At 40.5% G+C, this 24,332-nt stretch overlaps 2 protein-coding genes and 3 non-coding genes across 5 annotated transcripts in view; 2 read left to right on the top strand and 3 right to left on the bottom strand.

The window, feature by feature from the left end:
- The window catches only part of il13ra2 (interleukin 13 receptor, alpha 2), an 8,215-nt gene extending 2,516 nt beyond the window's left edge, over positions 1 to 5,699 (top strand). The window contains exons 4-10 of the mRNA XM_027025181.2: positions 1,146 to 1,299; positions 2,547 to 2,667; positions 2,923 to 3,107; positions 3,462 to 3,613; positions 4,391 to 4,538; positions 4,675 to 4,789; positions 5,151 to 5,699. Coding sequence (XP_026880982.2) covers positions 1,146 to 1,299; positions 2,547 to 2,667; positions 2,923 to 3,107; positions 3,462 to 3,613; positions 4,391 to 4,538; positions 4,675 to 4,789; positions 5,151 to 5,244 — 969 coding nt within the window. The 3' untranslated portion in view covers positions 5,245 to 5,699. The remainder of the gene's footprint in view (positions 1 to 1,145; positions 1,300 to 2,546; positions 2,668 to 2,922; positions 3,108 to 3,461; positions 3,614 to 4,390; positions 4,539 to 4,674; positions 4,790 to 5,150) is intronic.
- Positions 5,700 to 6,493: 794 nt separating this feature from the next.
- Positions 6,494 to 13,535, top strand: si:dkey-111e8.4 (uncharacterized protein LOC793802 homolog). The gene is made up of 8 exons (XM_035526864.1): positions 6,494 to 6,671; positions 7,291 to 7,435; positions 7,560 to 7,921; positions 8,120 to 8,229; positions 9,073 to 9,219; positions 10,523 to 10,751; positions 11,392 to 11,536; positions 13,295 to 13,535. The coding sequence occupies exons 1-8, from the start codon at positions 6,494 to 6,496 to the stop codon at positions 13,533 to 13,535; spliced, it is 1,557 nt and encodes a 518-aa protein (XP_035382757.1).
- Positions 13,536 to 19,779: 6,244 nt separating this feature from the next.
- Positions 19,780 to 19,853, bottom strand: trnat-agu. The gene has a single exon. It is a non-coding gene; the product is annotated as a tRNA-Thr (tRNA).
- Positions 19,854 to 21,768: 1,915 nt separating this feature from the next.
- Positions 21,769 to 21,842, bottom strand: trnat-agu. The gene has a single exon. It is a non-coding gene; the product is annotated as a tRNA-Thr (tRNA).
- A 1,926-nt stretch (positions 21,843 to 23,768) lies between these two features.
- trnat-agu lies at positions 23,769 to 23,842 on the bottom strand. Its single transcript has one exon. It is a non-coding gene; the product is annotated as a tRNA-Thr (tRNA).
- Between the last annotated feature and the right edge of the window lie 490 nt (positions 23,843 to 24,332).

Raw genomic sequence — 24,332 nt, forward strand, 5'->3', positions numbered from 1 at the left:
CCTTAGGCATTTCCTGTGAAGTGTAAATTAATGTCAGTCTTTGCTTGCATAGCCTGTCCCATGTCTTTGTTCCATTTCTTCAAAACCATATAAGCACTTCCTGTCACCATTACTGGTTATGTTTCGGTCATGTTTGGGTTGGGATTTCCGTTATTCTACCTGTAGCTGTTTGCCCAGATGCATCTAGTTGTGGTTGCTACACCACTCAGTGAGAGAAGCCCCCTCTGACCACGCCACTCCCTGCAAATCCTATCCCTTGACTTTGCTAAGGTCTTTTATTTTTGTCTGCTGGGTCCTTGGGGATCGCGCATCTGGCAAGTCTTTCAGTCTGGCAAGCCTTGTGGCAGTTTTGTATCTCCTTGCATTAAGACGTGACCTGTTGCCAACAATGTCTGAAGATTGAAACCAGCTGCATGCTGTATGGAAAACAGCAGATGTCAAATGCCTTGTGTTCCTAAAACCCGAAGCCGCAATGCGTACTGAGAGTGCATCTTTAGTTTACGAAGTGGGAGGTCATGTCTGGTCGTGTCCACAGGAATGCTTAAAGGACAGAGCTTCAAAATCTCCAAAGTTGCCCTCAGTGGTGACTCAGCAAAAAGCCCTCAGCCATACAGATGAAGTGTAATTAGCTATTTTTAGCACACGCCAGAGGCTTCAGCCTTCTCTGGAACCATTGGCTCAGTTCCCCAGAAGGGCTCAGTAGGCCAAGAGGAAAATGTACTACATTATGAACCCCAGGCAGCGCAGAGATGAATCTGAGTGTCTGATAGAAACAAACTGCTAAAGCATCCCTCTTGAAGTGCTTGGACAGAGGTGTGACTACTCAGGCATTTCACCCTCAGTTGTGAAGAGTATAGTATAATCTATTTTAATTAACACTTTAAACCTAAGGAGTGGTTTGTTTATTAACCTCTGGTGATACAGGCAGCCAGTGTAACTGACAGAAGATGGGTGTAATACTAAGTTTTAATGTTTAGTGTTTTAATAATAGGTTGCAAATTATAAGGTTTATTTCTCCAGATACACCAGTGAAGACAGAAATAAAGTAATCTTCACTGGAGCTAGTGAAAGCATGCTCCATAGTTTCTGCATCTTTGAATCAGACATAGTACTCCCACAACCGACCTTCTTTGTGTGTCTTCTAGAGTGTGAGGACCCTCCGGCTGTCCTATGCGGCCCAGTTCGACCTGGAGAAACCTGTTCAAGTGCGGATGCTCACCCTGATAAAGGGGGCATGCACCAACGGAACAGAGATCCTGGGAGAGGAAGTGAAGTTTGAGCACACACCTGAACACACAGGTAAGCAGGGGTCAGGGTAAAGGGTGACCTATGCATTGACACCGGCAACATGTTGCCTTCTGTCCATAACAGTTCTATACATTGATTTGGACAGTGAGGTCTAAACCTGGGAGCCTAAAACAAGTTCACATCTGCACTGTGCAGCTTTACACAAACCAGCATGTTGAGAATTGCTTTATCACTGAAGTTATTATTTATTAACACTGAGACTTTGGCTGTGTACCTTGTTAGTGCTTGTAAACACACTATACTTCAAATATATAATTCAGTTCAGGGTTATTGAAGAGGTATCCAGAATAATAAGTTTATCACAATTTTATATAGAATTCCTTAGAGCTGTTTAGTTACAGCCATAATCTAAAACACCTGACCCTTCAAAGTTGTTGGCAACATCTGAAGATAAAAACCTGGTTTCTTAAGTTGTACTGGGGAATAAGCCCAGGAACAGGTTTGCCCACCACTGCCATGGATCAATCAGCCAAATGTTTATACACAGTCCAAGAAAAGGGGAAATTTAGTCTGGGATCATTATGCCAGAGAAAAGAGACTGAAGCTTTGTGTAGGGATTTCAGGGAAACTGCATAATCAGACTAAACCTTGTGTAGAGGTTTCAGGGAAACTGCACAAGGTTACTCCACACACCTAATCAAAAAACGGGCCTCTGATAGGCCCCCAGGTTTTATGGGACATGAGAGTGAAGAACCAAGTGAGTGGACGTTGTCTCAAAGTGAAACCTGCCAACCCTGTAATATTTTTTGTAAAATGCATGCAGCCCCTCTGTGCCAACTCTGTGTTGACAGTTTAGCCATGATTATTGAATGAGACACTGACTTGTTTTTCTTTCCTCAGTCTATTTTAGGAAAGGGTCATATACCTGACATGACTGTGATATGCAAAACAGTAACATTTATCGCCAGATGTTTTGGGATGAAGTTAAACATCTAGACGATAAGTTTGTGTATCTGGTTGTTTTCCTGAAACCAGGGTGAGAATTCCCCTGTTGTTCATCAAAACTCTATAAAAAGAAACAAGAGGGTTTTTTTTATAGGGTTCAGAAGGGAATCAGTGTAATACTAGGGAAGCATGGGTAAAACACAGTATACCAAGCAGCCTTATTAGCCAAAGGTCAGTTTAAACAGCAAATTATCCAACAGCTGCAAGCTGAGAGCTAGTTCATCCAGACATCTTCCTGCTGGCCATGCCAAAGTATGCTAGTATTGATGCAGCTAAATGAATGTCCTCCCCAGGCATCCCTGGATCCAGGATAAGAGGATTTCACTGCATTTACTTTAATAAGGAGCACATGGACTGCACTTGGGAGCAAGGATCTGTTACGCCTTCAAGCTCCAAGCATTATCTCTATTACTGGTAAAGGGCTCCATCATTTTACAATAAAACCTATTGCATGGGGAGCATGCACCAGCACATCAGCAGGTTATATAATCACAGATGCATAAATAAATGTCAGATAAGTTTGTTTTTATATTCAATGCTTGATTATGTATATTACTGAATTTATCATGGGTATAAGTGAGTCCTTATGAATACACTGTCATCATAGTTACTAAGTACAGTATCTTCAAAATGTGTGTGTGTGTGGCATTCGTCCTATTTTTTTCTTAGGCACAGGGAAATGCAGGAAGCTGAGGAATGTCCGAAGTACATCCCATCTCTTGAGGTCCGTAAGGGATGCCGCTTCCCTCCACACACTCTCCTGGAGTTTTCTGAGTTTAATGTGTGTGTGAACGGCTCTTCCACTGCAGGACCTCTGAGCCCTGCCTACTTCTCCCTGGAGGTCCAAAACCATGGTAACATATCTATGCGGCAACCTCCACGCCAACTCATGGTACCCAAACAATGGTATCAATCTGGCCCTGTGACATTTTTCTCATGTGCCTGTGGAAGAACTGAGCCAAGTCCTCTGACTTATCTTGTACCATATTCAGATGTTGCTGCATAACTCATACAGGTTCTGTCAGGTCTTTGACTGGCTTATCTACATGGCCACATTCAGTTCACAGTGATTCTTTGCGAGACTTTGGTTAAAATAGGACTTCCTTTATGTATTAAGGTACAGGGTTGGACACCCCGGGACTAGATCATCTAGTTTGTGAAAAAATTGTAATGCCTTCCTCTGTCTCTGCCCCTCCCTGTCTCTCCAGTAAAACCAGCGATAGTGTCTAATCTGCAGGTGGTAGTTGAGGGAAGTGTGGTCCAGGCACATTGGGAGGCCCCAGCTGGCCGTGTTCCAGAACAGTGTCTGGAGTATGAATTAGAAACAACCAGACAGCTCATTGATGGCAGGGTCTGGAAGGTACCAACACAACTTACATCTATCACACACATCACAGAATTAAATAAATCACAGAGCAATATAATAGTTAGAATTGTCCAGGAGCCCAGAATCTCTAACAGAGATGTCATCATCCAAATCATGTGCCTGGGATCCTGGAAATAAGCCTTTGTTTTGGTTTAGATTGGCTTTGTTCCCTAATATGTTCTAGAACATCTCCTCTACTCCAAAAGCTTCCCTTTTTTTTGAGTTTGAACTTTCATTTCCCTAATAGCTCTACAGGTACATCATAAAATGGTTGATATGAGCATTACCCTTGTTGATGTGAGCATTGCCCTTTGAAGCAGACTTACATCCAGGTTTTCCTTTGCTAGGTTATGCTGTCTGCATGTTGGACAGGGAAACTAGGATATAAATGCCAATGCCCAGGGATGAAATAGTCAATTTTTTATTTTACCCCTGACCATGGTGGTAGTGCTAAAACAGTTTTTAAAATTAATTTATAATTTAATAAGTTATAATTAGTATTCAATATATTAATGTATCGCGTAAGCTGTATATCTGGTGTAAGTTCTGTGGAGGCTGGAGGGAGGGCATTTTGAATAATAAGAACTTTTTTGTGAGTGGGATTGTTTGTTGTTGTTTACGTTTGATCATTTGGATGGAGGGGCTTAAGAGCTCAGCAAACTGAACTGTTCAGTCAAGTTTATGAAAATGATTTATGTACTGCAGATTACTGAAATAACTTCATTTAAGAGCCTTACAACAAGCTCCTTTAACCTACTTTATTATTTCCAGTGTACGAATAAAACTGAGGAGATGTCCTCTGATTTCCTGTGGGAGGGCAAAGTCGGGAGGAGCTGCTTCCAGGTCAGATCCAAAGTTAATGGTTACTGTGCTGATGAGGGTTTCTGGAGCGACTGGAGCCAATCAAAATGCATTCCAGGTGAAACACAGTACATTCTAGCTAGTGCTCTATTGGTACTAATCTTTGTGACACAGCTCTCTTGGCACAGTCCATTTGGGTCGCTGCATCTCTCCTTACCGTCTTATCAGTATCATCTCCCTTCCTGTTTCCACAGACACTGGAGTAAATGACAATCCCGGGTGTCATGTGTTAGTGCTGCTCGGCACGCTGGCCATTGTCATTATCGTAGTGCTTGTCTTCTTTCTCATATTATGGATGTTCAAGAAAATGTAAGTCTAGGCTAATTGCTTAGACAGACAGACAGACAGACAGACAGACAGACAGATAGATAGATAGATAGATCGATAGATAGATAGATAGATAGATAGATAGATAGATAGATAGATAGATAGATAGATAGATAGATAGATAGATAGATAGATAGATAGATAGATAGATAGACAGACAGACACAGACAGATAGATAGATAGATAGATAGATAGATAGATAGATAGATAGATAGATAGATAGATAGATAGATAGATAGATAGATAGATAGATAGATAGATAGATTCATTCATTCATTCCTCGTTCATTCCCAATTCACCTGATTTAACAATTTACACTCGCTCCCTCACACTCTTTCTCCAGGTGGATGAATAGGAAGGAACAGATCCTCTACCCTCTGTACCAGGAGAAAGTCCAACAAGCAGTCTCTCCTCTATTCATCTCCATGTTTCAGTGACCGCCTGCCCGACGCGGTCACGGTCGCACCACACAAGATTCCCCTCTCAGCTCCCAGCCAATTTGTTTACAACGCTTAAAGATCTCACTCTGGAGACTGACTGACTTCTTTTAGCGTAAAATAACAGTGACGGATTATATAGAATTCCCGTATTGATTTATATAGATCGTAGGAGCCGTTTATGAAAACTAAAATATCTTTGGCGGCATAGCAACGCCAAGCAGTGTTTCAATTCTGAATGTAGTTTCTTTTTTTTTTTTTTATAGATTAACTATAACGACTGCACTGCTGCTCTTCAAAGTTACTCACCAAATGCCTGAATTCTTGCCAAACCCGAGGCGTTGCCAAAGTCTGTTTCTGGTTTTCGTTTGATGTTATTATTGCCTTATGTTTCAATAGTTGGTTCATTTTGAGGCGGGTGCGTTCAAGTTTAGATAAAACAAATGACAACTGTATGAATGTACTCGTTTGTTTATTCATTTCCTTGCATGTAACGTGGCTTTCGGAGCCCCTTTCGTTTATGTTCGGACTACTTGTTTGGTTTTCTGAATGTATTTAGAGAAAGATTGAGTGGTTATTTTTCTTCAGATGTGAAATGTGTTTACATAGACTACACATGCTGCAAACAAAGATAATGCTGTACCGTAATTGTCTTCATTTTTATACAAAATATATCAACCAGTATTTCTTGACCAAATGCTTTGTGGCATGAATGGACTTTACACCCAGTAGCCCTTTACACCCAAAAGCAGTTTTCAGTTTCTGACATCTGGGGTTTAAATCTAAGGTCCAGGAAATTTATTATAGTTCTTCTTTTATCATAATCTATTCACGTTTGTTTGTTTTTGTTTACTTGCGTTATATACAAATTTACCACGCGAAAGTCCACAACCTAAAAGTTGTTTAGTTGCACTGAGTGAATTCATTTACACCGAATGTTTGTCTTCGCTAAAAGTTATTTAACAAGCATTTTTACATCAGGCTACTAAGGCTACTTGTTGGATAAAACCAGGTTTGAAAATGTCAGAGAAATTGATATCAGAGTGGCAATATATGACGTCCACTTGCTGAATAGCCGAACAACAAGAGACGAATTAACATGGACAGCTGTCAAAATCGCACAGGACGTAGTACTGAAATGACTCGAAAAGAACAGCAGTCGATCGATCTAAAGTTTGGCCAGAATGAGTCGAGCACACACAAAATAGATACGCAGTCAGTAGCGACGATGGAAAATAATGCATCAAACATGTCGACACGTCAAAACTCCTTTTTCCCAGATGGAGGTTATGGATGGTTGGTGGTGTTCGCCGCAACTTGGTGCAATGGCTCAATTTTCGCGATTCAGAATTCTTTCAGTATTTTGCATGTGATGCTGGTCAATGCCAACCAACAAACAAATGAGAGCGTTTCACAGTTTCAAATAGGTAAGTTAAAGTCATACGACGCATACAAATATGGTAACATACATATTTAGTTTTCTCTCTTCCATATTTGCTAGTAGACTTTCTCAGTAACGTGGAAGGTCAGTGACCATCAGGTTAATCCCGCGGTTCGAATGAACACTTTTATCAGATCGTTGGAACTGTGTGAATTAAAGACTTCGGACTTTTAAGTCATAAGGAATAGCAGTAGAGATACATCCATCATTCATGCACTTTGGCGCACATGTAGTCCTAGTTTGTGACTTAACTTCTTCTAATGAGTATCATCTTTAGGGTTGTTCTGGCAGTTTACAAAGCTTTAGAAAGTCTGGATCAAATTTCCACCAGTCTTCAACCACTGAGGGAATCCACACCTTCTCTTCCATCTAAAACTCTATTAATACAGGTGGTCCAGGTTAAAAGTTTTCTTTGCTGACTACAGAGCCAAAGACAGTCCCAGAGATACGTATATTTTAATAGTTAATATTTCAGTAATGCTATCAAATTATAAAAACAGTTTAGCTGCAGTTTTCAATAATAAAAAAACTGAATACATAATTTATAACATAATACAACCCCCACCCTACATTGTATGTCCCTGGTGATTCTGATTTCTCTCTAGCTTGGATAGGAGCTCTGTCCATGGGCATGGTGTTCTTGTGCTCTCCCCTGGTCAGCATGTCTACCGACCGTTTTGGTTGCAGGGCTACAGCAGTGGGGGGCTCATTGGTGGCATTTGTGGGACTTCTGACAGGTTCATTTGCAAAGTGAGTGCCCCGTTGACATTTAGCATTTTGTAAATATGCATCTCGTCCATGTGAGTGTCAAGCAACTGTCTTCCTTGTTCCTCCTCCCTCATCTCCATTCTCCTCCTCTCTCAACCCCCACCAGATCTTTGCCTCTTCAGTATCTCACCTATGGACTGTTGTTTGGAGCTGGCTGTTCCTACTCTCTGCAGCCGACCCTGGTGATCCTGGGACAATATTTCCAGAGACACCTGGGTCTGGCCAATGGGCTTGTCACGGCTGGCAGCAGTCTCTTCTCCGTGGCACTGCCTGTGCTACTGGAAGAGGTGCTGGTTCCCTTAGGGCTGGAGAGAACATTCCAGATCCTGAGTGTGCTCCCCCTCACGCAAGCTGCATTGCTAGGGGCCACCTTCCGTCCACCACCTACCCCTGAATGCCATGGCGATGTTCAGAGTAACACCAACCAAACAGAGCGTAGTAACCAACACTGCCATAACAATAGGCTTGGTAGTAGCAAAAGTGGCAATGACAGTGCTCTGCATCACCAAGACAACCATCCGTTGTCCTCTCAGGAACAACCTCCTCCAGAAAACAATGGCAATGCACAACAACATTCAACAGAGCATCCTACAACAACTCTCCCTAACAGTAACTCCACTGCAATAATTAGCAAACAAGAAACAGGCCATCACTGTACGCTTGCAGAAGAAAATACATTTTCTGGGATCAGAATATTCTGTGTGCCTAGCTACCGAATGTGGGCATTTGGTGTAGCCATTGCTGTACTGGGCTATTTTGTACCTTATGTTCATCTTGTGAGTATTTATGTTTGTTTGTTTGTGTAAGGAGTGGTTTTGACATTTCTATTTTAAACCATATAGCCCAGGGTCTGGAATTCTTTAGTTCATCAAACTCCAAATTAAGGAGTAATGTAATGTTTTTCTATAGCCATCTGTATTGGACAATCAATACCACAGGGATTAATGCTTTTTTCTTGAATATTCCTTTAAGTTAGCTTCCCTGGAATATTTATTGAAGTCTCTGTGCCTGGAAGTCAAGCTTCATTCCATCTGACATGCCAATGGTCAAGTTATTGAGACCCTGTTTTATGGTATTATATGACCTGGCAGATTTCCTGCTTATCATAACTCAGAATTATTAAAAGATGGAGGCCATAATACCTGGCTTTTGTTAGTAAAGATAGCTATGAAAGCTTCTTGAAATTGGATAAGAACATGAAGTTTTTGACAAGACACTCAAAATGCTATATGATCTTTATGCTCTTGCTTAGGTCTCTGATAACAATGATTCTGCATGCTTGCTTATGACAAATCTGACAGTGAGAGTTTTAAACTGATAAATAGTCCCAACATCTCTCTTGGTTAATTAACATTTTGGTCATCAATCTTGTTGTTTTATCAACATAAAAAATGCATAGTTGCTCTTCCTTTTCAATAATATGTGAACATGAGCAGATCCTCTCTTCCTTTATGTTCCTTTAAGTGGACCTGGAGATCATCTATAGGGGGCATGTGTGAAAAACATTTTATTTTTAGAGATGGTGGTTACATGTTGTGAACTGTGTAAAGATCTGTTTCTAAACTTTTCCATCTCATCCAACTTTAAAAAAGTGTTTTGTATTCTGTGTCATTTGTGAGATGAGTTTTGTGCAGGAGCAGTTTGAGGATTCAGAGCAGAAAGAGTGGATTCTGCTGGTGTGTATTGGCGCATCCTCAGGAGTGGGGCGCCTAGTGTTCGGCCATGTTGGAGACCTTTTACCCGGACTCAACAAAATCTACCTACAGGTGAGATTCAGCACTTTAGGATAAATAGCAAAGGCAAGTGGTTTTTAATGCTAATGTAACATGCCTGATCAAGCTGATCAAAATCTTCTTGCACATATGAATGTTAAAGCCAGGTATAGACTGAGATTGGAGCTACACTCTGAAATTTATCAGCAGTAGCAGAATGGGCACTAAAAGCTGTGGGGTGGTTTTCAGAAGCAGGAATTCTGCAGGAGAGAAGACCTCCTTAGGAGAGACCTCGTTAGGAATGACCTGCCTAGCAAAGACCTCCTTAGGAGAGAACTCCTTAGGAAAGACCTCCTTATGAAAGACCTGCTTAGGAAATACCTCCTTAGGAGAGACCTCCTTGGGATAGATTTCCTCAGGAAAGACCTCCTTAGGCAAGACCTCCTCAGGAGCTACCTTATAACTAAATCAGTAAACCAAAAGATCTCCAAAAGCAAGGTTTATCACCTCTTCTGTTACCCTCTTGAATAAGGTGAACAGACCTGGCCTCCACTTATGCCATAAAAAGCATCTGAATTTTCTGCACCAGGGGAGAGTATTCCCTAAAGTGTATGAACCTTCTGTACCAGGGGAGAGTATACCACACCTGTGGGTTGTGTATCACACCTGTTTATCACACCTGTGGGCTGTTGTCCTATCTGCTGCTCTTTCTCTCTGCACACACGTATTTGTTAAATGGCCAAGAGACAGTTGCTAAGTACAGAAAGGATTGAATGAAAATATGATCTGAGCCTTGAGGTAGTTTCTTAGGGTAAACTGTGTGCTTATGTTACATCTCTTATACATCAGTGCCAACTTACAGTTTCTTTTGTGTTCTGCAACAAACACATGCAAAAACGTGATTTATAACTTGTGATGGAATCAGATGGCGGTCCTCTCTGAACCGGTCAGGACATATTGCCTTTGTTTACTGCTCTGGTGAAGTCCAGCAGCGTTTCTGAATTAAAATTTTGTAAAGCCATGAACAACCTGGAGGTGTTTGAATTGGAATGGTTATGAACACGTGTATTGCCCTGTGACGGAGGGACAGTTGATCTTTTCCTGTTCATGTAACTGATACAGCCAGGTTATATTCAAGAGTATGTGAAGTAATGCAATAACGATGTAGTACTTAACCTATTTATACTGATTTAATTAAAGCATTTGTTAAAATTCAATTCTCTCTCTCACTCTCATACACTCTCTCTTTCTTTCTCTCTCTCTCACACACTCTCTATTTCTTTCTCTCTCATGCACACACTCTCTCCTCCCCCCCTTTTTTCCTCCTTTTTGCCTCTCTTGTCCTCCCATTCTCTAGGCTGTGTCTTTCATGTTCCTGGGCCTGGCATCCATTTTAGTCCCGCAGTGTTTGACATTCGAAGGGTTGGTGGTGGTGTGTGTGCTGCTGGGTGTGTGCGACGGCTGCCTCCTTACCCTCATGGCCCCAGTCGCCTTTGAGGTGCTGGGTGTGCAGAGAGCGTCGCAGGGGATCGGCTACCTGCTGGGCCTCATGGCTCTGCCCATGACGGCCGGCCCACCACTCGCAGGTTAGTGGCCTGGCTGGGTGGGTGGAGGAATGTAAGACATGGCTGGACAACTCAGATGACTTGGATGTGTAGGCAGACATATTTGGCATAATCTTAACACACAGGTAAACATCATCAAACATTTTCAGTTTTGATGTATTACTGGAAATAATGGATATAGCATAATTTAGCAGACACTTTTATTCAATGCAACTTATAACTGTGACTGAGTACAACTTGATTAATTGATAGTTAAAGGGCCTTGCTCAGGGACGTAAAAGTGGTAGCTTGATACTGGTGGCACTTCAACCAGCAACCTTCTGGTTGCTAGTCAAATAGCTTAACTGCTAACTCCTGCCCCAACATATACACTGCAACATTAATTCAACCTCCGACTCTTCCTATTACCTTCTGCTGCAGACTAAACAGTTTCCATAGCCTGGCAAGCTACTATATATTCCAGGCTTCTGACTTAAAATGCATGAGAATTTGAAAAGGCCAGTCGCATGGGACTGATGGCTAGGTTGTCCTTCAGATCTGAATCAGCTCCCACTATATTGATCTTACCTGGCTGACACTGACTAATAGCCTATTAAATCTACCTCAGAAATCTCAAAGCAAAAAGCAGGACAAATTAATTGGTTATTTCTATTCTTCTTAGGACTACTGCATGACCAGTTGGGGAACTATTGCCTGGCTTTCTACCTGGCTGGAGTTCCACCTCTCATAGGGGGGCTCCTACTGCTCTTTATCCCCAGAATGCATCACCATCTGTGGGCTTCACGAGCAGAGATGCTTCCTGGGCTGTATGGGACAAAGGTCCGGGCTGAGGACAGTCTCCCTTCACAAAATATTTTTACAGATGGAGAACCCAGTCTAAACAAGAACGAAATAACCCAGCTGTGATGGAGAGGTGACTGTTGAACTTTATCATGAGAGCTTGGCCATGGGTCATTTAGGATGAATAATAAGAATAAATTACGTCATCTCTGGCTATCTGGAAGGCACTGTATATGGTTGCTTGACTAAACTGGTAGTCAAATGTCTCACTTTTTTTTCAACAACTTTTTATTTAGCATATTTTCTCAGATGTGTATTTTCTTTGGCTTGCTGGGGGGCTCTGCCTAACGTTTGGTTTACATAAGCATATGCCCATACTTTCGGCTGTGGTAAATAAATGTCACAGTGAGGCAAAGTTCTCACCTGAATAAACAGGAAAGTGAAACGTTCCAGGAAAGTATAGGGCCCCCTCTGTTGGCAAACGAGGTGAAATACAATTTCAACATAGAGAAAATAACGTTAATCTAGGCCAGTGCTTATTTGGGCCATGTGAACACCTGATGTATCATTATCATCACGAAGCTAAAAGTAAATTATGGTTAAAAAAAAGAAAGAAGACAGGTTGTTGAGGGTCACAAATAGTTTTTCATTGTACAGTCGAAAGCTCCTAAGATGACAATCACGAGTCGTAACAATGAATTAGAACCGGAATATCAAAGTCAGTGTTCTACGCCGACGACTTTAAAAAATTTTCAGACTTCTGGCTACTACGATTCCACAACTGTACGGGACATCCTCGGTATTTAGTTCTGTTCAACAATCGACAAATGGTAAGACTTATAGAAACAATTTATAGACCCCGTGACGACTGCACAGTTTAGCCTGCCTCGTCGAACGGAACCACTGGCCTACCGATATATATATATATATATATATATATATATATATATATATATATATATATATATATATATATATATATATATATATATATATATATATATATATATATAACTATAACAACTTTATTCCATTCGTATATCTGTTTTTTTCCCCCTTCTGCATCGTTTCTCTCTTCTACATTAATAATTGGTAATTATCTTCAGCTATTTCAATTTTTATACATATATTTGCTAAAGTATTCTTATGTGCCCATGTGTATGGAGTGGGAGGTTTGTGTGTGTGTGTGTGTGTGTGTGTGTGTGTGTGTGTGTGTGTGTGTGTGTGTGTGTGTGTGTGTGTGTGTAATATGGCTGGGAGTATGGGTATGTTCCGTGTCTCAGTTGCTGAGCATTGATGTGGGGATGTGTGTGTGTGTGTGTGTGTGTGTGTGTGTGTGTGTGTGTGTGTGTGTGTGTGTGCGCGCGCGCGCGTGCGTGTAGGTAGGTAGGTATGGCTGGGAGTAGGGTATGTTCCATGTCTCAATTGCTGAGCATTGATTTGTGTGTGTGTGTGTGTGTGTGTGTGTGTGTGTGTGTACAGGTATGAGTGGCAGTAGGATGAGCACTGTTTCTCAGTGGCTGAGTTCTGATGTGTTCATTGTGTTTGTGGTGGTGCTACTCCTCCTTCTTGCTGCCATCTCTACTGTCTGCTGGGTCATGAGACGGCATCACAGACACACAGCAAAAGAGTACTGACACACGTGCGCATGTACACACACGACCAATCATAAACATTATTATAAACATACCTAAACACACACAGACACAGACAGACACACCAGTTCTCCATTCTGCTTCACATGCAAATCAATTGCCTTTTGTTTATCTTCCTATTGCTCTCAGGAGAACAGCTGAAATAGAGATCATTCCAGCTGGTGGTCTAGACAGAAACAATCAACCCAGTTTCACTCTGAAGATTGTGACAGAGCAGAAACATGCCTCTGAGCTCATTCAAATGTTAACAGGCAATGCCAACTTGACTGAGCTCACTGCCTCCGTGGTGACGGCAGAAGTTGATAATGATGACGATGATGATGACGACGACGATGATGATACATCTGAGTACTCCACTGCCACATCATAGAGGAAAAAATGCTTACGGAGGTCATGTCGAAATAAATCAGAATAGTAAAAGAACACCTGTGTATCATTTCAATCATTATGGCTGTGATGCATTGGATGTGACAAATCTGTAGTTATTTATCACTCACCTCTCCCACCACTCCCTTTATTATAAAGATATGTTTGTTGGTTTGTTTGAAACATATTGGGAGGACGACCGTAGGCAACACTGCTTGGCCTAATAAGCTTATACTAGCTCAATGCCCACAATTGACATATGAATGGTTATAATAAAATCCCGTGATCCTGTGGTCAGAAACTGATCAGCGATGAACAGGGTAGGAGGTGGCTGTCAAACTGTGCTTTACAAAATTATGAAGTTTATAAAATTACCGTTAGTCAGGTCCATTTAATAGCTCCTTTTTAATTATTACAGTTTTACATTTAGAGGAGTCTCACAGGTTTAGAGTACTTATTAATTTGGCATCTTGATAACATTTGTAAATGTGACTAAACTCTGCTTTATTTCCATATATATATATATATATATAAAACGTCGGACGTCACAATTCAGTTGAGATCAGTTTACTGAAAGAAAAAGCAGGGGCACGTGACTGGCGAGAGTTTATGTCCTCCAAGATGTAATCGCGCGTGACCGCTGCCTGGTCATCGCGCATTGGACGCGGTATGAAACACCACCAGAATTTAAACGAGGTGATGTCCGCGAGCCGAACGCCCCCGTCGGCTGCGTCCAAGTGTGCACTGCACCATGAACTCTATGGTGTCGCCGGTGACTAAAGCCATCTTCATTGCCCTTTTCCTCTTCGCTATACTGCTTATTCTTTATGTTATTCTGTGGTATATTTGTCGAGACGCAGATAATGACTACATTTGACCGGGGAACGAAGGTCACTCGTGTAAACAATAGGACTGCCAAAGGTAGGATACTGCGGGCGTCTCTTTTAAAGAGACCTACTAAAGAGTAGGTGCATTGCAAGGATTGTGCAAAGCTTGTAATGACGTGTTTCCTATCGCGTTGTGGTGTCTTATAACTAGGCGATTAAGTGTCCTTTGCCTTTAAAAAACAATTCGACATTACGGTGGTCACTTTGCTGGTGATGCTGTCCGACTTGTTGAATAGTGTAATTGTAGTACCTGGTCGCCTGGTCATACAGATTTATATTTGATTTAGAACTGCTGAAGTAACTACGACTCACCAGAATAAACGTTTTTTATCGTTTAAATTAATGAATTTTATGAATGGAATATTACTATTTGGGCTAATTTAGGTTTGTGGATTCTTGAGTGGTTTTGTTTGGTTACAATGCGGGGGGGGGGGGGCTCAAATCTGGGTGAGAAGAAGAAGAAGAAAGGCAGAAACGTCTAGTTTTTCGTGCAAACGAGCCCAAGTCCTTGCGCACAAAATGCGTAGAATTTTGTACTCTTGAACCCCAGAAACGCATTTACGTTCTGAACGTCATTTATCTGTCGCGTCAACAACGCCAATTATTCTATATGCAAAAACTTTTCTTCAAACGACGTTTAGTTCCATAGATCTGGACTTAATTGTCACAAAAAATAAATTTGTCCCTAGTCGATGTTAGCTGATATGATTTTCACATAGCCTCAACCGTATGAAACCATGGGGTAAGCATCTTCACCAACACAGCAACAGATTAAAAGGGAGCATTTAAATGTGATGAATGTGCCTACCTGTTTTCACTCCGCTCACTAAAAATTGACTGAAGCAGTTCGTTGAGCCCTTGTCAGATATGGCAGTTCTCACTAGAATTTATTAATAAAGAAGGATGTACTGAGAATGAGTCTGAGAGAATGTTTTGAAGTGTAACAGGAGTGCAAAATGAATGCACTGAACTGGAGTTTTTTTTTTGTTTTTTTTGCTGAACTAGAATATGAACTAGACTATTCAATTGAAACCATTTTCATTCCATATAAATGTCCACTATTTCTCGAATTCTTTTTAGATGGTGTCTGTAATGCTGTGCACATGGACTGGAGAAACTCCCTGAAATACAGCCCTGTGTTACAGCAGTGGAGGCGGACAAGAACGAGACTCAGTGTGTGAATGTACATATTGACCAACCTGGACTTACCAAAAAGGGATAGACTGAGAGTGATAAATGACAGGGAAACAAGAACACAGAGGATCCGGGTGATTTTGGAGAGACAAGAGGACAAGACCTGTGTGTACCATAGTACTACTCTCTCATTACCTAACTATTAAAAGTTTCTGTTTAAAACTGTGTGTAGACATAAAAATGCACAGTACTATAGTACTCTCTTATTACCTAACTATTATTAGTTTGTGTTTAGGAGGTAATCACATCGCAAAGACCTGTTGTATTCTTCTTGTTCCTCTAGTATGCACTGCAGTAATGTCCGTCTGTACAGTGATGACTTCAGAAGAGGTTCTTAAGCAGGGCATGGGCCACTGTGTGAACACAGCTGTTCTTTGCTTTGTCCTGCTTTGTTTGGCTGTCTAGGATGCTGTTGCAAATGAAAATACAAAGACTGTGAATATGAAACATTGGCTTTGCCTGTGGCTTTTATGGTATCATTGAGTGGAATGATAGTAGCTTGCACTCAGTGTTGTTGTTGTACACCAAAATTAAAATATAACACAAAAATGGAGCTTGTGTGTGTGTGTGTGTGTGTGTGCATGTGTGTATATGTATATATGTGTGTGCATGTGAGGTGGAGGGACACTAATCTGTCATTTGCAATTCCTTTATGTAAGAAGCCATTATTTACATTACCCATTTCTAGGAAAAGAAACCAATCACACCACCAGCCACCACTACTCCCAATTCTTGGGCCTCACTACATACATTTATGAAATGAACAAGAGGAGTACTTGTGTGTGTGTGTGTGTGTGTGTGTGTGTGTGTGTGTGTGTGTGTGTGTGTGTGTGTGTGTGTGTGTGTGTGTGTGTGTGTCAGAAAGAAAGAGCAAGATCCAGTCAAATTGTTCATTCTAGATCCTTTTATTTTTCTTAAAATAGCCTTCCTTCAGCCATCATATTACCTATGATTGTATCTTCTCCTCATCTCCACTTTTGAATTCTATTTTTTTCTTCCCATATGTGCAAGTTACCCATCTACACAAATGACATTCTTTAAAACTTTATATTGGCCAAAAAACTGGGCTGTTAAGATAGTTTACCAGTAATTTCAACTACTATTAACTAGTAAGATAAACTACTGAGAACGCTGAAGCCATTCACTGGCCGACAGCAAGTCTGCTACTGTGCAGATAATGCACAATTTGGGATTTCACAGCTTCAGCATGACATGAAAACAGAAATGTGAGGAAATGTAGCAAACAAGAAGAAGGAAGAAAAGAAGTTATCCTGCCAACAGGAAGTGCTTCAAGATATCATTGTAGATGCTTTTAACACCAAATCGGTGACACAGCCCACGAACAAGGTAAGCTCCCATTTAAAGAATTCCAATGCACTATCCACTACATCACACAGACTAGAAACTTAAGTTTTCTAGTCAATATTGTGACCCAGAATGTCACATCCTAAAAAGTGTTTCAATAAGGTAAAGGTATCACTGGAATTTGAAAAGAGGACCTAGACAGGTATGATGACCAGTTAAGCCACAGCACCATTTTAAACCATAGCACACTTTTGATCAACACACTGCAGGGTCTTTGAGCAGTACTTTCACTGTCAACATGGGCAACAAACGCAAGTTTTCGAGTGAAACCAGTGCACATTCAGAACCCTGGTGCACATTGGTGTTAAGCATCACATGTATGTAATAGCACAATACAAATAAATAAATCAAATCGTATCTGCACCTATATAAAAAACAATTATTTGGTAATTTGACAGTGTGCTAACACGTCCCTCTCTTTACTAACCTAATGACTTGGAGAAAGAGCAGTTAATGGCTCAAAGAGAAAGCATGTCATAAGAGACCTATAGGAAAGCTAAAAATTAAAAGGCTGAGATGAGTAAACTTGTCAATAGGCACTCTCTTTGTAATTGATTTACAATTGATAATCATTGCCAGGCACTGGCGGTATTAGCAAGGAACAAGGAAAAGTAGCAACTCTGGTGGCAAGACCTTTAAAGCTGAGTATGGTAGTCAAATGCCCGACTCATTACGCCACAAAGAATACGTGAGACAGAGTTCGCACTGTCAATCCATGCCCTAGCAGATTTTTCCACAGAGCAATGGCACAGATAAAATTTGAATGCTGCACCTAATATTTAAGAGGCATGCATTATCATAATCTAAGATCTCCCACCCTGTTATAGGGAGTATCACTGTGTCTTTGATGTGCCCTCTCCATACTTGCAACTAAGGTCACCTGAATCGTGGGCATAAATATGGAGCCCTAACAAAGATTACCATGATGTAAGAGGTACCGCTGGGAGTTGAACCCAGGACTTCCTGTTTACTAGACAGGCGCTATGACCAGCTAAGCCATGGCACCCTCTCGATGAGCTGTTTGAAGAAATTGCAACAAATACAAGTTTCCGATTGACTGCCATGCAGAAAAATTCATTTGCATGTTGGGCAAATGTCACAGCATCTACCATTAACTGTAAATCATTTAACAAGCAGTGACATATTGCATTAGTCACTCAGCTCTAATTAATCTGCAGACTTGAAGGAGGTTTCAAACCATTGGTAATAATCAAGACAATTATGTATTAGCAGCATAAAAAAAAATCAAGCAAAGTGTTTCTGCACATATCTAAAAAACTGACAATGAATTGGCAACTCCAAAATATGCTGCCAGCATATTTGCTACTTTATTAGGCAGGTACTGGTTCTTAGAGAAAACAAGCCATAAGAGACCCACAGAAAAATGAAAGAATGACATACACATGTTAAACTTTGTCAGACAACAGTGGGAGTAGCAAGGAACAACAGCTTTCAAGGTCCTCCAGAAGAGATACGACTGGTGGAACTCAAACCCACAGCCTTTGAATGATTTCGAATTTGAGCCTAGAAGCCCAACGCACTATTCATTGTTCCAACCAGCCTAGAAAACTTAGTTTTTGACACTCATTCAAAAAAACTAATTTGGATTTTGTGCAAATGTCACAGAATCTACCCATAGCATTAAATCAGAGAATAGGCTGTGACAGCATTCGAAAGCCAGGCAAGTAGACTTTCAAACATCTCATGTAAATGCTAACCTGAATGATGAATTTTGCCTGATATATACTCATATTGGCTGTTGACTTGAAGGAGCAGTCAGAACCCTGGTGCATATTGGTGTTAAGCAACACATTTATGAAATACCACAATACAAATAAATCAAATCGTATCTGCACCTATATAAAAAACTCACAATGCCTCAGAATGCCACATCCTGTAAAGTGTTTCCATAAGGTAAAGGTAACACTGGAATTTGAACATAGGACCTCCCATTTACTACACAGGTATGAAGGCAAGTTAAGTCACAGTACACTTTTGATCAAGACAATGCAGGGTCTTTGATGAGTACTTTCACCTTCAACAATGGCAGCAAATGCAAGTTTTCGATTGAAACCAGTGCAGAAAAACTCATTTGAGATACTACAAACTCATTTGTAGATACTGTGAAAATGTCACAGTATCTACCCATAGCATTAAAAAAGAGAATATGTTAAGCAACACCTTTATGCAATAGCACAATACAAATAAATAAATCAAATCGTATCTGCACCAATATCAAAAACTCACATTTATTTGGCAATTTGACTGTGTGCGAACACGTCCCTCTCTTTGCTAACCTAATGACTTGGAGAAAGAGCAGTTACTGGTTCAAAGAGAAAGCATGCCATAAGAGACCTATAGGAAAGTTAAAAATTAAAAGGCTGAGATGAGTAGACTTGTCAATAGGCACTCTCTTTGTAATTGATTTACAATTGATAATCATTGCCAGGCACTGGCGGTATTAGCAAGGAACAAGGAAAAGTAGCAACTCTGGTGGCACAACATTTAAAGCTGAGTCTGGCAGTCAAATGGCCGACTCATTACACCAGAGAGGCTAGGTAAGACAGAGGTCGCACTGTCAATACATGCCCTAGCAGATTTTTCCACAGAGCAATGGCACAGATAAAATTTGAATGCTGCACCTAATATTTAAGAGGCATGCATTATCATAATCTAAGATCTCCCACCCTGTTATAGGGAGTATTACTGTGTCTTTGATGTGCCCTCTCCATACTTGCAACTAAGGTCACCTGAATCGTGGGCATAAATATGGAGTCCTAACAAAGATTACCATGATGTAAGAGGTACCGCTGGGAGTTGAACCCAGGACTTCCTGTTTACTAGACAGGCGCTATGACCAGCTAAGCCACGGCACCCTCTTGATGAGCTGGTTGAACAAATTGCAACAAATACAAGTTTCCGATTGACTGCCATGCAGAAAAATTCATTTGCATGTTGGGCAAACGTTACAGCATCTACCATTAACTGTAAATCATTTAAAAAGCAGTGACATATTGCATTAGTCTCTCAGCTCTAATTAATCTGCAGACTTGAAGGAGGTTTCAAACCATTGGTATTAATCAAGACAATTATGTATTAGCAGCACAAAAAAAATCAAGCAAAGTGTTTCTGCACATATCTAAAAAACTGACAAGTAATTGGTAACTCCAAAATATGCTGCCAGCATATTTGCTACTTTATTAGGCAGGTACTGGTTCTTAGAGAAAACAAGCCATAAGAGACCCACAGAAAAATGAAAGAATGACATACACGTGTTAAACTTTGTCAGACAACAGTGGGAGTAGCAAGGAACAACAGCTTTCAAGGTCCTCCAGAAGAGATACGACTGGTGGAACTCAAACCCACAGCCTTTGAATGATTTCGAATTTGAGCCTAGAAGCCCAACGCACTATTCATTGTGCCAACCAGCCTAGAAAACTTAGTTTTTGACACTCATTCAAAAAAACTCATTTGGATTTTGTGCAAATGTCACAGAATCTACCCATAGCATTAAATCAGAGAATAGGCTGTGACAGCATTCGAAAGCCAGGCAAGTAGACTTTCAAACATCTCATGTAAATGCTAACCTGAATGATGAATTTTGCCTGATATATACTCATATTGGCTGTTGACTTGAAGGAGCAGTCAGAACCCTGGTGCATATTGGTGTTAAGCAACACATTTATGAAATACCACAATACAAATAAATCAAATCGTATCTGCACCTATATAAAAAACTCACAATGCCTCAGAATGCCACATCCTGTAAAGTGTTTCCATAAGGTAAAGGTAACACTGGAATTTGAACATAGGACCTCCCATTTACTACACAGGTATGAAGGCAAGTTAAGTCACAGTACACTTTTGATCAAGACAATGCAGGGTCTTTGATGAGTACTTTCACCTTCAACAATGGCAGCAAATGCAAGTTTTCGATTGAAACCAGTGCAGAAAAACTCATTTGGATTTTGTGAAAATGTCACAGTATCTACCCATAGCATTAAAAAAGAGAATAGGCTGTGACAGCATTCGAAAGCCAGGCAAGTAGACTTTCACCCATCTCATGTAAATGCTAACCTGAATGATGAATTTTGCCTGATATATACTCATATTGGCTGTTGACTTGAAGGAGCATTCAGAACCCTGCTGCATATTGATGTTAAGCAACACCTTTATGCAATAGCACAATACAAATAAATAAATCAAATCATATCTGCACCAATATCAAAAACTCACAATTATTTGGCAATTTGACTGTGTGCTAACACGTCCTTCTCTTTGCTAACCTAATGACTTGGAGAAAGAGCAGTTACTGGTTCAAAGAGAAAGCATGCCATAAGAGACCTATAGGAAAGTTAAAAATTAAAAGGCTGAGATGAGTAGACTTGTCAATAGGCACTCTCTTTGTAATTGATTTACAATTGATAATCATTGCCAGGCACTGGCGGTATTAGCAAGGAACAAGGAAAAGTAGCAACTCTGGTGGCACAACCTTTAAAGCTGAGTCTGGCAGTCAAATGGCCGACTCATTACACCAGAGAGGCTAGGTAAGACAGAGGTCGCACTGTCAATACATGCCCTAGCAGATTTTTCCACAGAGCAATGGCACAGATAAAATTTGAATGCTGCACCTAATATTTAAGAGGCATGCATTATCATAATCTAAGATCTCCCACCCTGTTATAGGGAGTATCACTGTGTCTTTGATGTGCCCTCTCCATACTTGCAACTAAGGTCACCTGAATCGTGGGCATAAATATGGAGCCCTAACAAAGATTACCATGATGTAAGAGGTACCGCTGGGAGTTGAACCCAGGACTTCCTGTTTACTAGACAGGCGCTATGACCAGCTAAGCCACGGCACCTTCTCGGTGAGCTGGTTGAACAAATTGCAACAAATACAAGTTTCCGATTGACTGCCATGCAGAAAAATTTATTTGCATGTTGGGCAAACGTTACAGCATCTACCATTAACTGTAAATCATTTAAAAAGCAGTGACATATTGCATTAGTCTCTCAGCTCTAATTAATCTGCAGACTTGAAGGAGGTTTCAAACCATTGGTATTAATCAAGACAATTATGTATTAGCAGCACAAAAAAAATCAAGCAAAGTGTTTCTGCACATATCTAAAAAACTAACAATGAATTAGCAACTCCAAAATATGCTGCCAGCATATTTGCTACTTTATTAGGCAGGTACTGGTTCTTAGAGAAAACAAGCCATAAGAGACCCACAGAAAAATGAAAGAATGACATACACGTGTTAAACTTTGTCAGACAACAGTGGGAGTAGCAAGGAACAACAGCTTTCAAGGTCCTCCAGAAGAGATACGACTGGTGGAACTCAAACCCACAGCCTTTGAATGATTTCAAATTTGAGCCTAGAAGCCCAACGCACTATTCATTGTGCCAACCAGCCTAGAAAACTTAGTTTTTGACACTCATTCAAAAAAACTAATTTGGATTTTGTGCAAATGTCACAGAATCTACCCATAGCATTAAATCAGAGAATAGGCTGTGACAGCATTCGAAAGCCAGGCAAGTAGACTTTCAAACATCTCATGTCAATGCTAACCTGAATGATGAATTTTGCCTGATATATACTCATATTGGCTGTTGACTTGAAGGAGCATTCAGAACCCTGGTGCATATTGGTGTTAAGCAACACATTTATTAAATACCACAATACAAATAAATCAAATCGTATCTGCACCTATATAAAAAACTCACAATGCCTCAGAATGCCACATCCTGTAAAGTGTTTCCATAAGGTAAAGGTAACACTGGAATTTGAATATAGGACCTCCCATTTACTACACAGGTATGAAGGCAAGTTAAGTCACAGTACACTTTTGATCAAGAGAATGCAGGGTCTTTGATGAGTACTTTCACCTTCAACAATGGAAGCAAATGCAAGTTTTTGATTGAAACCAGTGCAGAAAAACTCATTTGGATTTGGTGAAAATGTCACAGTATCTACCCATAGCATTAAAAAAGAGAATAGGCTGTGACAGCATTCGAAAGCCAGGCAAGTACACTTTCACCCATCTCATGTAAATGCTAACCTGAATGATGAATTTTGCCTGATATATACTCATATTGGCTGTTGACTTGAAGGAGCATTCAGAACCCTGCTGCATATTGATGTTAAGCAACACCTTTATGCAATAGCACAATACAAATAAATAAATCAAATCATATCTGCACCAATATCAAAAACTCACAATTATTTGGCAATTTGACTGTGTGCTAACACGTCCCTCTCTTTGCTAACCTAATGACTTGGAGAAAGAGCAGTTACTGGTTCAAAGAGAAAGCATGCCATAAGAGACCTATAGGAAAGTTAAAAATTAAAAGGCTGAGATGAGTAGACTTGTCAATAGGCACTCTCTTTGTAATTGATTTACCATTGATAATCATTGCCAGGCACTGGCGGTATTAGCAAGGAACAAGGAAAAGTAGCAACTCTGGTGGCACAACCTTTAAAGCTGAGTCTGGCAGTCAAATGGCCGACTCATTACACCAGAGAGGCTAGGTAAGACAGAGGTCGTACTGTCAATACATGCCCTAGCAGATTTTTCCACAGAGCAATGGCACAGATAAAATTTGAATGCTGCACCTAATATTTAAGAGGTATGCATTATCATAATCTAAGATCTCCCACCCTGCTTTAGGGAGTATCACTGTTTCTTTGATGTGCCCTCTCCATACTTGCAACTAATGTCAGCTGAATTGTGAGCATGAATATGGAGTCCTAACAAAGATTACCATGATGTTACCATGATGTAAGAGGTACCGCTGGGAGTTGAACCCAGGACTTCCTGTTTACTAGACAGGCGCTATGACCAGCTAAGCCACGGCACCTTCTCGGTGAGCTGGTTGAACAAATTGCAACAAATACAAGTTTCCGATTGACTGCCATGCAGAAAAATTCATTTGCATGTTGGGCAAACGTTACAGCATCTACCATTAACTGTAAATCATTTAAAAAGCAGTGACATATTGCATTAGTCTCTCAGCTCTAATTAATCTGCAGACTTGAAGGAGGTTTCAAACCATTGGTATTAATCAAGACAATTATGTATTAGCAGCACAAAAAAAATCAAGCAAAGTGTTTCTGCACATATCTAAAAAACTAACAATGAATTAGCAACTCCAAAATATGCTGCCAGCATATTTGCTACTTTATTAGGCAGGTACTGGTTCTTAGAGAAAACAAGCCATAAGAGACCCACAGAAAAATGAAAGAATGACATACACGTGTTAAACTTTGTCAGACAACAGTGGGAGTAGCAAGGAACAACAGCTTTCAAGGTCCTCCAGAAGAGATACGACTGGTGGAACTCAAACCCAC

The sequence above is a fragment of the Electrophorus electricus genome, chromosome 6 (genome assembly GCF_013358815.1).
Source record: "Electrophorus electricus isolate fEleEle1 chromosome 6, fEleEle1.pri, whole genome shotgun sequence".
NCBI classification, from domain to species: Eukaryota; Metazoa; Chordata; class Actinopteri; order Gymnotiformes; family Gymnotidae; genus Electrophorus; species Electrophorus electricus.

Excerpts from the sequence above, each read along its gene's own strand:
- si:dkey-111e8.4 (XM_035526864.1), top strand. The coding sequence starts at position 6,494 with ATGTCGACACGTCAAAACTCCTTTTTCCCAGATGGAGGTTATGGATGG. Across the intron at positions 6,672-7,290 it reads CGTTTCACAGTTTCAAATAG|CTTGGATAGGAGCTCTGTCC; the intron begins GTAAGTTAAAGT and ends ATTTCTCTCTAG. Across the intron at positions 11,537-13,294 it reads GCAGAGATGCTTCCTGGGCT|GAGAACAGCTGAAATAGAGA; the intron begins GTATGGGACAAA and ends TATTGCTCTCAG.